General features: G+C 34.4%; 1 protein-coding gene across 1 annotated transcript in view; it reads left to right on the plus strand.

Annotated features, from left to right (window-relative positions):
* Positions 1-6,268, plus strand: part of LOC148948213 (uncharacterized) — an 83,575-nt gene extending 77,307 nt beyond the window's left edge. Inside the window, exons 10-12 of the mRNA XM_089094209.1 lie at positions 2,448-2,661; positions 4,586-4,748; positions 5,938-6,268. Of these exons, the coding sequence (XP_088950335.1) occupies positions 2,448-2,661; positions 4,586-4,748; positions 5,938-6,133 (573 nt within the window). The 3' untranslated portion in view covers positions 6,134-6,268. The remainder of the gene's footprint in view (positions 1-2,447; positions 2,662-4,585; positions 4,749-5,937) is intronic.
* The last annotated feature ends 10,346 nt before the right edge of the window (positions 6,269-16,614 follow it).

The following is a 16,614-nucleotide window of genomic DNA, read 5'->3' on the forward strand; positions in this document are numbered from 1 at the left end:
AAAAGCATTAAAAAACAATTAAAACTTATGATAGGAAAATGAACTTAAAAAAAACAAACAAGAAAATTTTTTTGTAAAATATTAATAAACGTCTGTATGCTTTGGCTTCTCATCCGGAATTCTCTATCAATGGAAAAAAGGGGGAAAAACTATCTATTTCTGTTTATCTTATTCCTTTTTATATTCATTTTTCCTTTTATTTTTCTATTTCCCCCCTTTTTACTCGTTTCTTTTATGTGATAATAAAAAGGCTTCTGAATATAAAGCTGAAATATTTGGACATTTATTACTATTTGTACAAGAAAGTTTTTGTTTTTCTAAGTTAAATGCCTTATTACAAGTTTAAATTTTTTTTTTAATGTTTTCTTATTTAGTTGTAAATAGAAAAACAGTACAGTCTGTGAAATTACTTGTGAACTTTGTTTATAATTAAAATGAAATAATTAAAAATGGAACTTTTAATAAGACAGTGAACTTTAAATCCAAAAATTTTCCCGCCTAAGTAATAATAATAAACGTCCGATATTTGGGCTTCACGTCTAAAAGTCTATATCAATAGAAAAAAGGGGGAAATATAAGAAGTAAAACTTATTATCGTTCTTATTTTTTCCTCTCTTATTTATTTCTTCTCTTTATTTTTTATTTATTTCCCCTTTTTTCTGTTGTTAGACGCTTCTAGATATGAAGCTGAAATATTCGGAAGTTTGTTATTATTTGTTCAATTATTTTTTTTTTATAATTCTGACAATCGTATTAAAAGTTTTCCCATTTTTGAATATTTTTATTTCATTTTAATTATAAATGGACGTGCAGTAAAGCCTAAGAAATTATTTGTCAGTCTTTTTCTCAACTCAATTGTACACATAAAAAATAACAGCTTCAATATACGTGACTTAACGAACATCGAGTGAGTGTACCAAAATTGATTGCAATGCATGTTTATTCCGTCGACTTCGTGTGATTATTTGAATGCATTAACGTTGCTTTGCAAATGATGAAAATCATGTTAAAGATGTTATTTGATCAAAAAGATGATGTTATTTAATTGATGGTGTAGTTTCAACTGTAATTTAATTACGATTGATGATGACGTTATTTAGTAAAATATGACGTAGTTTCAAATGCATATTATTTGAAAAATAAATACCGCTTAATTTTGATTAAAAAACGAAATATCCTTTGTCCACGCTTTACGGACATCTTGTGGAAGAAAGTACGGGACAAGTCTCCATTGATCTACTATTTGGTTATCTAAATGCGTCCTATATGATTAATCTATTTTCGGGTATTGTTTCAGTTTTCTAATGCGCTATTTAATAATGTTATATAATGCGTTATCTAAATGCGACCTATATGATTAATCTATTTTTGGTTTTTGTTTCAGTTTTCTAATGCGCTATTTAATAACGTTATCTAATGCGTTATCTAAATGCGACCTATATGATTAATTTATTTTCGGGTATTGTTTCAGTTTTCTAATGCGCCATTTAATAACGTTATCTAATGCGTTATCTGAATGCGACCTGTATGATTAATCTATTTTTGGGTTTTGTTTCAGTTTTCTAATGCGCTATTTAATAACGTTGTCTAATGCGTTATCTAAATGCGACCTATATGATTAATCTATTTTGTTTTTTTATTTCAGTTTTCTAATGCGCCATTTAATAACGTTATCTAATGCGTTATCTGAATGCGACCTGTATGATTAATCTATTTTTGGGTTTTGTTTCAGTTTTCTAATGCACTATTTAATAACGTTATCTAATGCGTTATCTAAATGCGACCTATATGGTTAATCTATTTTTGCGTTTTGTTTCAGTTTTCTTCCATAGATCTGTAAATAAGAGTTAAAAGATGTGAATTATTAAATGATGTGAAGGTACACTTAGGCTTTATATCTAAAAGCCTATATCAACAAAAAAAGGGGAGGGGGAATTAGAAGTAAAACTTATTTTTGTTCTTAATTTCGCTCATATTTACTTCTTTTCTTTACTAATTATTTATTTCCCCTTTTGTCCGTTGATAGAGGCTTCAAGATATGAAGTTGAAATATTCGGTCATTGTTATTATTTGTTCAATTTTTTTTTTTAATTTGACAATTGCATTAAAAGTTATTCCATTTTTGACTATTTTTATTTCATTTTAATTATAAATGGAAGTGCAGTACAACAATTATTAAGAAATTAGTAATTGTTAATACAAATTAAACTGATAAATTACTAAGAAATAATTTGCCGGTTTTTATCATTTATTTATCTTCTAAGGTCTATATACTTCAGACGTCTTCGGTTCACTAAGAGAAGATGCAGTGAGGTCATTGAACAGGTATTAAAAAAAAAACACAATGAAATATATATAAAAAAGAGAAAAAAAAAGAAAAAAAACGAAATCACAGTCCAGCTCATTCACAGAGTTTCCAATTTGTTTTAAAACAGCTTTATTTTTAGGCGGACATATCAAAGAAGGAGGATGTCGATCGTATGGTAGATCAAGTGATAAGCGAATGGGGTGTACTTCATATTGCTTGTAATAATGCTGGGGTTAACTTGAACTCTGCTAGTGAGGATACAACCCTAGAAGAGTGGGATCGAACTATGAATGTCAATTTGAGAGGAGTTTTCTTATGTTGCCAAGCAGAAGGTCGAGCTATGATGAAACAGGGTAAAAAATGCAACTTCTTAGCGAGTCATTAAGTTGTATAATTCGAAATCTGGCCTTTTTCCAGGAAAGCCAGAGCATTCTTGCTGTAAAAAATAATGTTTCAGTTCTCAACTGGTATTCATCACGCAATGACCATGTTGGCTATAGTTTTTTAAAAGCCAAAACAGGAACCTGAAAATGTTTATAAACAGCTGCAATATTTGTCTTTACTGTTGGGAAGTTAGATCCAGCTTATGAACATAGTACGAAAGTCTTTTGAACTGGGGAAATATTTCCATTCTTTATTTTAAACCTCAAATTATTCAAAACGAAAGATAAAAAAGGATAAGTGTTCTAAGTTGGCCATAAGTAAGTCAGTTGTAAACGTAATGAATATACATCCTATTTAAAAATTGTCATTTGACAATAGTTTTGATTTTATACAATAACTCTTGAAATATAGCAACCCCTGTGGTATACTAATTCTTGTGAAACAAGATGGTCTCGGATGAGTTTTTTCTTTCCTGTTCAGTTTATCAACCATATACCTTATAATTTCTATCATTTTACCAAGCGTAACACGATTTAATTGGTGGTATTCTACTCTGATTTTGCGGTGACCTGGTGGTAAAACGCCTTTGCTAATTTGTACAGCCGCTTGGAAGAGCATTTTTTCTGTATGAAGTTGATGTGCGTTTCTGTATGAATTTGATCAGTGTATCAGCTAGAGATCGCAGTTTTTCTATCTCAGCTTAGAATAATAGTAGAGTTTTCGCTCAGCTTAGAATAGTAGTTTTTCTATCTGAATATTTTGTCAGCCTAAAACAGCAATTTTTATCTGATTTTCAGCTGAGTTTTCTATCAGAGTTAGTGAACAATAATTGTGTATCTATTCTATTAATTTATTTATTTATTTTTTCTCGAAAAGATTCGATAATTTTTTCGGGAAAATTGGCATCTTGGGGTGTTCTGGCCTAAAAAACGATCTAGATAGGTCAGAAGTTTGAGAAAATTCGTTAAGAGCCTTACTTTTAGAAGAAAAAAAATTACATGAGTGACATCACTTTAATATACATTAGTATTGCAATGACGTTGTCATACTTGTTACAGTGGAAAAATTAGAGATTTTCATGCATGGAGAAGTTTACATTAAATTGCTTAAAGAGCAAAGAACTGGTAATTGCAAAAATATATTTATATATTTTGACAAGGCATTACACCAATTCAAGAAACTTAAAAAAGAAAACCTAGAGTTTGAAGCTTAGTAGAAATCGTGGTTAGAAATCGGACTTGCTTGAATAATCAAATATTTTTGATAAGACCGCAGTATGAAAAGACAGTAAATGGTACTTGTATGGAATCGGGTAAACATGCGATGAAATTCCGCATCGAAATATCAAAGCTGCTATTGATAAACAGATTTCCGCTGACTAGTGAGGTATAAACGAAAGGTTTCTCACTCCAGAAACGACATTTAAACTTAGTTTTTTTGGGGTTTAGGGGGACTAAAAGGTAGCAAGGTTATGTTAGGTTACGGATTTAGTATATGCTATGTCCCCCCCCCCCTAATGTGTAAATATGTCTAAATTTGTTTCTAAACTATTATATTTTCATCCTATTTTGTTTTTTTCCCTAGCATTAACCAAAACTTCACATCTTGCCTGTTTACCGGATTCCATACAAGTACCCATTAAATTGCTTAAAGAGCAAAAAAATGCATCCAAAAAGTAAAAACTTCAGCAGTAGTCAAGTATATCCACATTTAGCGGCACTGAGCGTGTCATAAGTTATTTTAGATGGCATTATAAGTCAGCCCGACTTTTTTTGTATCACAGTGTGATGCATCACACTACATCGCCATTTTGCAGGATTTATTTTTCCTCACTGTAGCTTCGTTTGCAAAATGGACTGGACTTCCCTGCAATAACCAATTATTTTGTTTCAGGATATGGGAAAATTATCAACACTGCCTCTATGTCAAGCCTAATAGTTCCTCATCCTCAGAAACAGCTTTCTTATAATACCTCAAAGGCTGGAGTTGTCAAGCTTACTCAAACACTTGGAACAGAATGGATTGATCGAGGTGTCCGAGTAAACGCCATCTCCCCGTAAGTTACCGGTTTGTAGTCTATTAAATTGTTCCCATTGTCTTATTTTACTAGAAGTTTATTTTGTGATATATATATATATATATATATATATATATATATATATATATATATATATATATATATATATATATATATATATATATATATATATATATATATATATATATATATATATATATATATATATATATATATATATATATATATATATATATATATATATATATATATATATATATATATATATACATATATATATATATATATAGCCATGTCTTGATGCAACCTAGTAATCGTCATAGCAATTACACAGAATAACTTCGATTATTATGGATTTATTTTTAGGCCAAGATTAGAGTAGTCATCAGAAAGGACGGGAAATTACTTTTAGGTACGCTTAGCAGTACGACTTAGGTCCGCACATGAATTTAAAGATATTTGTTGACGCCATAAAGAATACAAGATGTGGGACATCTCGAATGAGCATAAACGCTGATTGTTAAACAGGGTAAATAGCCATTTGCCTAGCTCCTTCGCGAATAGAAGACTCCAATCTTTGGAGCTTCGTACAATATATGGTATGAATAAAGAAATGAAAAACGTGCTTCGTGTTGTTTCCTCCTAAGACCATTCGAGAATTTGAATCATCGACATCAATTAATGTATATCCAACTTTTTATGAAATGGAAATGTACTCAATGCCGTGTTGAAACCCAAGTTGGTGGGGAAGCGTGTAAAATTTTCCTCAAACTCATGTTAAAAATTTTAAGTGTTCGGGAAGCTGCAATAGGGTCGAAGGAAGTAAAGGTGGATCCGCGGCTCCCCCGCCCCCTGGATATGTGCCTGGAAGGAAGTACATACAAATATGCGTTTAACTTTATTGCGTACTCAGCAAGTACACGTCTGTATACTAAAGTTACTCATTATGTAAAAAAATAAGAATTCTATGATTTAACAATTATTAAGTTTGGTTATTAAACTTAGCTGCACCACTGATATGGATACCTATGCCCTTCCAATATTATAATATTCTTATTGCATTTTTTGTTTATATATATATATATATATATATATATATATATATATATATATATATATATATATATATATATATATATATATATATATATATATATATATATATATATATATATATATATATATATATATATGATTTTTGTTTCAGAGGCATCGTTGATACACCGCTGATTCATAGCGAGGCACTGAAACCTCTCTCAGAACTATGGCTCAAGGATATACCAGCAGGGAGATTTGCAGAGGTGACAGATTTGCAGGGTGCTATAGTCTTCTTAGCCTCGGAGGCTTCTGATTATATGACAGGCCATAATCTGGCTATTGAAGGAGGACAGTCCCTATGGTGACCTTTCTGAAATAACCTAGCACGAGAATATTACGTGTTAAACTTCCTTTCCAATCATGCTCGTTATGGTTTTTTGTGCTTTTTTGGCTCTTTGTTACTTTTGAATTCTTTTTAGAATAAACATTGTTATAAATGATAGCTTTCTAGCCGCTAACAGAAAGCTTCCATAGGCTTTTCCGGGTCAAGACTTTCTCTATAAAACGAAATTACACCAATAAGAATAGAGTAATATTATTTTTTGTTACAGTTTATGTCATTTTTTGTCACAAGTATATATTATTTTTTGTCACAAGTATATGTCACAGTGACATGGTAAAATCACAGATTTGTTCAAATATCTAGGCTTAGGGGTTTGTTAGTGATTTGATCAAATCATTTAGGATGATTCTTAGTGATCTGTTCAGTTCCCTAAGGGATTAATCGAATCACTAACTGTATCCTGTAGCTATGATAGTTAACTAGAAATCCTCTAGACTACCCTTCCAAAATCTTTTTTTCTTGTCCCTAAGGCTGGATAAAAATCTACTCGCGTAGAATCCCGGATACTTCGATGAGCGAGCTCACACGAAACCTTTAAAATATTTTTGTTGTTCTGACCTTTTGTGGTAATTACCAACTACCACAAAATTGCCTCATTTACCTCAAAAAATTTACCTCGCTCATTTACCTCGCTCTTTACGCTAATGTTTTTTATTGTTTAAAAAAAAATAGAGTTATGAGAAAGTCATACTTTAGCGCAAAGAGCGAGGCGTTGAGGAGGGGACAGCCCTTTCATATACGGAATAATTTCTGAATAATTTCAAAATTTCAGAATAATTTCTGAATAATTATACGGAATAATTTTTGAACGTTTTTGAATTAATGCAGGTTTTGATTTTGGCTCACCGTACATGAATTATTAAAACAAAATTTGCATATTAATTCTACCTTTATATGGTTAAATGGCTTTCTCGAAACTTGTTTGATTTTATTCACGAACGTTTTTATCAGTAATACATATACGTAACTTACGAATTAACTTACGTAACGAACTTCTATATTCATAGATTTTTAATACGTATATTAGGGGGTACGCCCCCTAGTCAAAACCTCGTTGATCAGGATTAATTTTAAATTTGGTTTCAGTTATTTAGAAATGACCCCTTAATAACAAGGGCCTTGAAGTAGAAAATATAGCTCATATTAAAGTACTAAAAAATAGTTGGCCTAAAAAGCGAAGGATTGAATAGCGGGTGAACCAAGCCATATACCGGATGCTTTCTGTTTGTTTTAAGTTTTGAAGTTGCTCCTTATTTTCAGTGGAAAAACTTGTTTTTTTTATTTAACTTCTGATCATTTTTTTTAATAATGATGGGAAATCCGGCGCTCCCTTCATAGCGATGTCCCTTCCCCCATGAAAACTTCCTTCATGGAAAGATCCTCCCATATAACACCCGAACCCCCCCCCCCCCCTTCACCTACCAGAAAAAATCCCCCCCTGAAAACGTCTGTATACTTCCAAATAACCAATGCTATATGTTAACATTGGGTAAAGTTCATAACTTTCACCCCTCCCCCTGGGGACTTCGGGGGATTAAGTCTTCCTAAAAGATATAGTTATCATATTTTCGACCATGCTGAACAAAATAGCTATCTCAAAATTTCGATCGGGTGACTTTGGGAAAAATATGAGCGTGGGAGGGGGCCTAGTGGCCCTCTATTTTTTGGTCACTTAAAAAGGGCACTAGAACTTTTAATTTTCGTTCCAATGAGCCCTCCTACGATATTCTAGCACCACTGGGTTGATACGATCACCCCTGAGAAAAAAACAAAAAACAAACAAACAAAAAAAAACAAATAAACACGCATCCGTGATCTTTATGCAAAATTCCACATTTTTGTAGATAGGTGCATGAAACCGCTACAGTAGGGTTCTCTGATACGCTGAATATGATGGTGTGATTTTCATTAAGATTCTATAACTTTTAGGGGGTCTTTTCCCCTTTTTTCTAAAATCAGCCAAATTTTCTCAGGCGCGTAACTTTTGATGAGTAAGACTAAACTTGATGAAACTTAAATATTTGAAATCAGCATTAAAGTCTGATTCTTTTGATGTATCTATTGGTATCAAAATTTAGTTTTTTAGAGTTTCGGTTACCATTGAGCCGGGTCGCTCCTTACTCACAGTTCGTTACCACGAACTGTTTGATAGTATTTGTTATCCAGCCAAGATATACAAAACTCTTAAATTTGATATTAATCGACAAAGTAAGATATATCTCTGGCCAAGCATGTTTGGGAGGGAAGGAAGGGGAAATTAGTTCCAAATGGAAGATTGGAATGGAGGAGGAGCGTGCGTAGCTGTGTTGGCCACAGGTGGTTTGGTGCTGCGGTGAGTTTTTAGTAGTAGTAGTAGTAGTAGTAGTAGTACTATTACACTAAGTCATCGCCAAATCATAATTTTTTGGCCAATGAAGTATAAATGACACAAGTTCCATGAACCTTGACACAAGATCCGTATTCTGAACTAAGCAGTATAATAACAAAATAGTAATGCCATTTTTTATTCTACTCAATGCTCTTTCCAAACATAGCAAGCACACAGATAACAAAGAGTAACTGTCATTAGAGGGGTAAATGATAAAGTTCATGGTAACAGTTCGTTACCAAGAACTGTTTGATTACCAAAGATAATTCTAACTAAATTAAAAATTATGAAAATTTTTATTCGCAAAAGAAAATCTGTCTTTCCCGTGACATTCCTGCATTTGACTATAGATTTAACTCTGGTAATCGAAGTAATCGAGGTACTGCAATTGAAGAATTATCAAATCGAAAGGTTTCAAATAAATTTTATGGGCAATAATTCCTTAAATTTAATGTGACAGATTACTGCATAAAGTGAACAAAAAATAGAACGACTTGGTTGGATAAACTGATCAAATAGTACGGTGCAGGATCATTCAATGGTAGCATATTCTCCAATGTCAATGGGAAACATAGAAATTGGCAATCTTGTTAATTTAATTGTCTGTATTTTTGCTATTTCAAGAAAAAAGTAATTGGCGAGACTTGTTTATTCCTATTTAGATGAGTTAGTATTTTCATTTATCTTAATGAACGTAATTCTAAACTTAATGAGTTAAACTTTATAATATAGCTCGTAACACGTTCGGAGTCAGCTTAAGCTACTTTTTAGGAATTAAAACAAAATTCCATTCGTTTTTTATTGATTTTTATTAGTTGTTAATATTTTGATTTATTGCGAAGAGGGATTGACTGTACACGAAATAACAAATCGCAAGAAAAAATATTGTTTGACCAATCAAATCACGGCTTTAATGAACGAATTGTTGATTCGTCCGTTTTTTAATTAAATAATTGAAAATATTTTTTTCCAGTTGAAAGTAAGGAGCAACATTAAAAGTTAAAACTAACAGAAATTATTTCTTATATGAGGCGGTGGATGCTAAAGTTAATAGCGGTTTAAAAAGCTTCTTATTCCAATTAAACGGCCCTTGGGCTTCAGCAGTCGTTCTTTAGGAATTGGGACAACAAGTCAAACTTTAGCCCAAAGAGCATGGTATTGAGTGTGAAACAACCCCCTTTCCATACAGAATAATTTTCGTTTGTTTTAATGTTTATGTTGCTCCTTACTTTCAGTTGAATCTTACTTTCAGCTTTTATTTAATTTCTGATCATTTTTCAAAATCATGCCGGAAAATACCCTCCCCTCTGTAAAATTTCCCATCGAAAAGTCTTCCTGGAGAATTTCCTCTCTACAAAAAATTCCCCCGTGGAAAATTCCCCCTCACGAAATTTTGGAATATTTCCCAATAACAAACACCATATGTAAATAATGGACAAAGTTCATAACATACAGCCCTTAAGTACATAAGCCGGCTTAGACCCGGACAGCTAGAAGTCCCTGGGGACTCTAATTGAATGGAATGGAGGCTTTAGGCAATCCTGGGTCCACCTTAATCTCAACACGGTTTTCTACTCTTGGTAATGCTCTTCTATCAACAAGAGTCAAAATCCTGCAGAGACAACCTCAAGCCTATTACCTCTGACTCATTGTATGTTTGTGCCTACAAATATTATGCCACTACCTGGAGGCAACGCTTAATAGAAAACTTAGCTAGGAAGAGGTTTTTCAGCCTGAAAAAGCCCACCAAAACAAACCAAACCCAGAAAAATAATTCATTCATCAAGCTGTGTCGTTTACTAGGCTATAATTTCCTTGAGGGGCGCCACTCCTCAAGGTCACCCGGCAGCGCCGTTAGTAATCACAGTTTTGAATGGGAAAACCCGTGAAAGCCACTTTGTATGCCACTCGTGATGCCACTTTGATTCCCTGTCGGGTATAGGGACTGATAAAGGAACTTATGACGGAGCGAAGACATCAAACTTTATCACAACACTGGAACAGTCCAACCTAGAATGCTAGTTGCTCGTTTTATGACTAAAAAACAGCGCAAGGTATCAGTCATAGTAGCATATACTACTACTACTACTACTAACAACTCACCGCAGCACCAAGCCGCCTGAGGCCAACACAGCTAAGCACACTCCTCCACCACAATCTATTCAAAACCTCCCTTTTCACACCCGCCCACGAAGTTCCCATTTTCTTTAAATCTTTCTTTATGGCGTCCTCCCACCTCAGACGGGGACGACCTGCTTTCCGTTTAGCCCTAGATGGTTGGTCAAAAAGAACAATCTTCGGCAATCTGTCATCCTTCATCCACACAACGTGCCCTAGCCATCTCAACCTTTCTTTCATTATAGCCCTAGAGAGATGTATTGAACCACATTTTTCGTATAGCCTATTGTTTGAAATACGGTCAGTCAGCCGGGTACCCAGAACAATCATTAAGCAATTTCTCTGGAAAACATCTAGCAAATCTTCAACCGCTTTTTGGAGCGTCCATGCTTCAGAGCCAAATTTGACCACTGTCATCACTGTAGCTTCTAATATTCTAATTTTGGTTAGCACACTTATCTTCCTATTCTTACAGTCTTTTTTTTAACTGTGAAAAAACAACCTGAGCCTTGGCTATTCTATTTTTAAGATCTTCACTGCTCCCACCATCTTTACTAATAATACTGCCAAGGTAAGTGAAGCTGCCCACCTGATCAATCTTTTCATTACCCAACGTCACCTTTTCATCTTCACTAGCCTTATTGACTTAGTCTTCCTAACATAAATTTTCAAACCAATTCTAGCACCCTGAACTCACAAAATCTCAAAAACTTCATTCATTTTGCTCACACTTTCATCTAGGATGCTTAAATCATCAGCATAATCCAAGTTCAGGAGACTTTTTCTTCCCCATTTGATTCCGTGGTCACCCATTTCCTTTCCTGTGCTCCTTAAAACAAAGTCCAACAAAATAATCCATATAAAGGGGGATAGAACACAATCCTGCTTAACTCCTGATTTAATAGAAAGCCAGCTACTAACTTCATTTCCTACCTTAACTGCAGCAGTGTTATTCTCGTATATAGCACTAATCACTTTAATGTATCTGTCTGGTATACCATACAAGGATAATACCTTTTCTAAGGCTCTTATATCGAAAGCTTGTTCATAATCTATAAAACTGAGGACCAAAGGTGTTTGATAACTCAGGCACTTCTCAATTATTAGCCTAAGAGTGAAAATTTGGTCGACACATCCTCTGCCTTTTATAAAACCGCACTGCTCTTCTCTTAAAACTTTGTCTACGGCATCTCTCAGTCTAAAAAGTATCATATTAATAAGTAATTTACTACCTACAGAGACCAGACTAATGCCTCGATAATTACCACACTCACTTTTATCAATTCTTTCTTATAAAGTGGCTTAATTAAGGTTTTCCTAAAATCGTTAGGTACTTCTACTTTTTTAAAAACTATATTCATAATTTTCAGCAACTTAATTCGCACCTCTGAGCAACAACACTGAAAAAACTAATTTACAATACTATAACTGCCCGGAGTCTTATCGTTCTACAGTACTTTTTTAAATGTCGCTAATTCTTCCTCACAAAGCAAAACTTCCTTCACACCCAAGGTATCACAAACTCTTTCATTTTCCTCTATGTTTTTTCCTGCAACTCTCTCTCGGTTAAGCAAATTCTCAAAATGTTCGGCCCATCTCTCTTTAGTTTATTCCTTATCACTATTTACGACCCCATTCCTATCTTTAACTGGGCCAAGTCCCGATTGACTACTCCCTCTCAATTTGTTAACGTGCCAGTACAAGATTTTACTATTATGTCATCTAGCTGCATCTTCCAGATCCTCGGCAATTTTATCCATGGCCTCCACTTCACACCTCCTTATTTCATATTTTAATGTTTTCTCCAATTTTTTTACATTCGTTTTGTTTTCATATAATCTATCACTGACATAATTCTTTTAAAAGTCCTTTCTTATTTTTATTAAACATAAAGCTTTTCCACTAATATTTTTATCTCAAGTTCTAACTTTCTTCACTAATAAACCATCAGCAACTTCACAATTATTTTCCTAAAATTATTCCAACCACCTTCCACATTATCAAATTTTAAACTCTCAAGTTTAGTATTCAACTGTTCCTGGAAGTTTCTCTCAAATTCTCATCCTCTAGTCTACCAACATCATAACTTCCCGGGAGGTAATTACCCTTCCGATATTTCAGCTTCAAATTAACCCTTGACACTACTAGATGGTAATCTTTACTTTTAACATCAATAACAGCACTCCTATATACCCTAATATCTTGTATTGATCCTGCCAGTCTTCGGTTTACTATAACATAATCAATAAGGTTTGCTGTCTTACCATCACTTATAAGCCATTTTATGACCAAACACCGTATTGGTTATAACTATATTGTTATACCTACAATATTGCAAAATTCTGTATCCATTACTGTTTTCTTTTCCTACACGCAATTTATCTAGGCTGGGATACCATCTATCCCTATTTCTACCAACCTGGGCGTTAAAATCTCCCAGTAATAAAATCATATTTCTACCTGGGACCCTGTCTATTTGCTCCTGTAACTGCAAGTAAAATTCATCTGAGTCACTAGTATCTCCGTCAGTCGGATCTACAGAGGCATATACTACTATAACTGATACCCTGAACTTTCGAGTCATAAAATGAGCAGTTAGTATTTTATTATTAATACCTTTCCAGCCTAAACAAGACTTAGCAGCTTCCTTATTCATCATGAGCCCTACTCCCTGTCTATTTAGGCCTACCCCATCCTTCCTGCCTGAGTAAACAAATCCTATATCACCTAATTTCATGCTTCCTACCCCTGGGATATGAGATTCGGAAATTCCTAATAAATCCAGTTCGAATTGTTCGAATTCGTCAGTCAAAATGTAGATACAATAGTCATCTTTTAACTTCGTAACATTCCAATTTCCAATTTTACTGTCCGTTACATCATTGGTATTAGTCTCATAATGGGGAGATTATTGATTCTGGAAGCCCTAACAGAACAGAGACAACACGTATTCTCAGATTTGTATCAAAGATCTTAAGCTAGCTTATAACTAGTCAGCAAGAAGTCCCTGAAACCTCACCGAATGAAGGCTTTGTACAATCCTGGGCCCAACTTGGTCACAACATGGTATTCAGCACTTGGCGATGCTCTTCTATCAATAAGAGTCGAAATCCTGCACAGACAGTCTCAAGCCTATTACCTCCGTCTCATTATATATTCATGCCTACAAATATTATGCTACTACGGGGAGGCAACCCGTAATAGATAAATTAGCTTGGAAGAGGTTTTTCAGCCCAAAGACGCCAATCAAAACATACCAAGCCCAGAAGAATTGTCCATTAGTCAGAATCCCGTGCGAATGCTGTGTCGTTTACTAGGCTATAATTTCCTCGAGGGGCGCCACTCCTCAAGTGGGAAGAGAGGTGACCGCAAGGTGTCCAGTCTTGCAGGTATCCCGAAAAGGTCGAGGCAGCCCTTTGAAGAGGCCGTTGTCCATAGATCTGAATCTTACGCCCTGCCACAGTTGTCCTCCTATAGAGGATCCTCCTGCAATGGTGTTCTGCATCACCATACAATCCAACCCATTACTGGGAGAAGGTTTGCAACTCATGGGACTTGTGGAAAAACCAGTAAGCCCTTTTGAGTGCAAATTTGAGGGGCCTTCTTCCTCCTCCGTCTGTATTTATGACCCCGGGTGATGGTGTCCCAGTTTCTATCATGGACCCCAGGGACAAGGTCCCCCAGTGATTCGTTCCACCTCTAGAGGTACCCTATAGCTCTATAGAGTGATTACCCATTACAACCTGGGGGTACACTGAATGGCCTGGGGGAGACCAGGAACATAAAAATGAAATTACTAAAAAATATTATGTTTCCTTTAAACATGGAAAATGGTATAGTCTTCTGTATCTTTAAACATCAAATTATTATAGAGAAGTATGAACAAAGTCATACAGAAGACTTTTTGGTTTTCTTATTCAGTATAAATCAAAATTACCTTGTATAACCAATGTTTAGCCAAATTTATTGGTTTCCTTCAACATTAGTTTGTACAACTAATGTAAAAACTAATGTAAAACAAACAAGTGGTCTGTTTTATTGATTTACTTCAATATTGGATTGTAAAAGTAATGTAAAAAACTAATGTAAAACTAATAAGAAACTATAGTTTAGCCAAATTTATTTATTTTCTTCAATATTAGCTTGTAAAAATAATGTCTAGCCTAATTTATTGATTCTCTGCAACATTAGCTTGTAAGACTGATGTAAAAAATAATAAAGTAAAATAAATGTCTGGCCTAAGTTATTCATTTTCTTCAGCATTAGCTTGCAAAACTAATGAGTGTGGTAAGAGAAGGGCGAGGGGGTACTGTGGAAATATTTGGTGTGTTTTAAACAAAATAAATCAAGATACACCCTCCCCTTGGTCTCCTCCTTTGTATTAGCCACCCTCATTACAAGGATCTTTGCTTTATGTTAATTATAAATGTATATATATATATATATATATATATATATATATATATATATATATATATATATATATATATATATATATATATATATATATATGACGAGTGCTTTACACTCTCCCAGGAAGTTCCCATTTTTTTTTTAATATTTCTTTATGACATCTTCTCACTCCAGACGAGGACGACCTGCTTTCCGTTTAGCCCAAGACGGTTGGCTGCAAAGGACAATCTTCAGCATCTGTCATTCTTCATCCGCAAAACGTGCCCAAGCCGCCTCAACCTTTCTTTCATTATAGCCCTAGAAAGCGAGATTGCATCACATTTTTCGTACAGCCTACTGTTTGAAATACGGTCAGTCAGCCGCGTACACAGAACAATCCGTAGGCGATTTCTCTGGAAAAAATTTAGCAAATCTTCAACCGCTTTTCGGAGCGCCCATGCTTCAGAGCCATATTTGACCACTTTCATTACTGTAGCTTCTAATATTCTAATCTTGGTTAGCAGACTTATCTTCCTATTCTTAGAAAAAAATTTAACCGTGAAAAGAATAAACCTGGGCCTCGGCTATTTTACTTTTAATATCTTCATTGCTCCAAACTTCTTTACTAATAATACTACCACGGTAAGTGTATGCTTGAACTTGACCAGTCAACAAGAACCAGAGAACATACCATGAAGCTGCATTGCAAACAAGCCAACACCAGACTAACAAACAACTTCCCAAATAGTCATGGGGCTCTGGAGCTCCCTAAGCAGGGGAGCAGTCTCAGCCCTTAGTGAGGAGGCCTTCAAGCAGAGTTCAAAAGCATGCCTAGCCAGAATCCCATGTCCAGCCAGAACTCAATGTCTTGGCAAAGACCCCCCACAAGCAAAACCCGGAGCCCAGCTACATACTCTAGACAAGGTACATGGCTAGACAGTGACTCTAGAACTCATTTTCAAGGATTTTTTATTAAAGCCAATCACAATGTGCCAAGTTCCACTATTTTCATCATTTATGTTTAAATTTTTAAACTGAAATTTATTTTTTTCTCCTTAATTGTTTTTTTCATTTTAGGAAATATGCAATACCAGAGATAATAGTGAAGCACACTAAGGCAATTTTTTTACTTATCTCATCCATTATCTAGTGACAGTAAAAATAAGGATTACAGTTTTGAGTTTTGCTTGCAAAAGCTCTCTTGAGTGGCAAGAAAGGACAATTTGAAACTAAATTTGTAGTTTTTGCCAAGCACCAAATTTTACTCGTGAATGGTCGATGCCCCGACACCGAACCCCGGCCAGACAAATGTCTCTACATATGGGACTCATCTTTTCCTAAAAGCCAAAGAAAATTGGAATTACCTAAACAAATAAACTAAAAAGGGTCCAGTAAAAATGAAAATCTTTTCCTCTTCAATGTAAGACACTTTGACAAGTTGAAATCAAATCAATTATTCTCTAAGCTCATAAAAACTAAAGTTGATTTATCTGATAAACCCCAAAAAATTACACAGACTGCAGGGTCAGGCCTGCTTGATTCCCTACAGAAAACAGAATTATCAA

Source organism: Artemia sp. Qi Xiang Cuo, chromosome 9 (assembly GCF_049724085.1).
Source record: "Artemia sp. Qi Xiang Cuo chromosome 9, ASM4972408v1, whole genome shotgun sequence".
NCBI classification, from domain to species: domain Eukaryota; kingdom Metazoa; phylum Arthropoda; class Branchiopoda; order Anostraca; family Artemiidae; genus Artemia; species Artemia sp. Qi Xiang Cuo.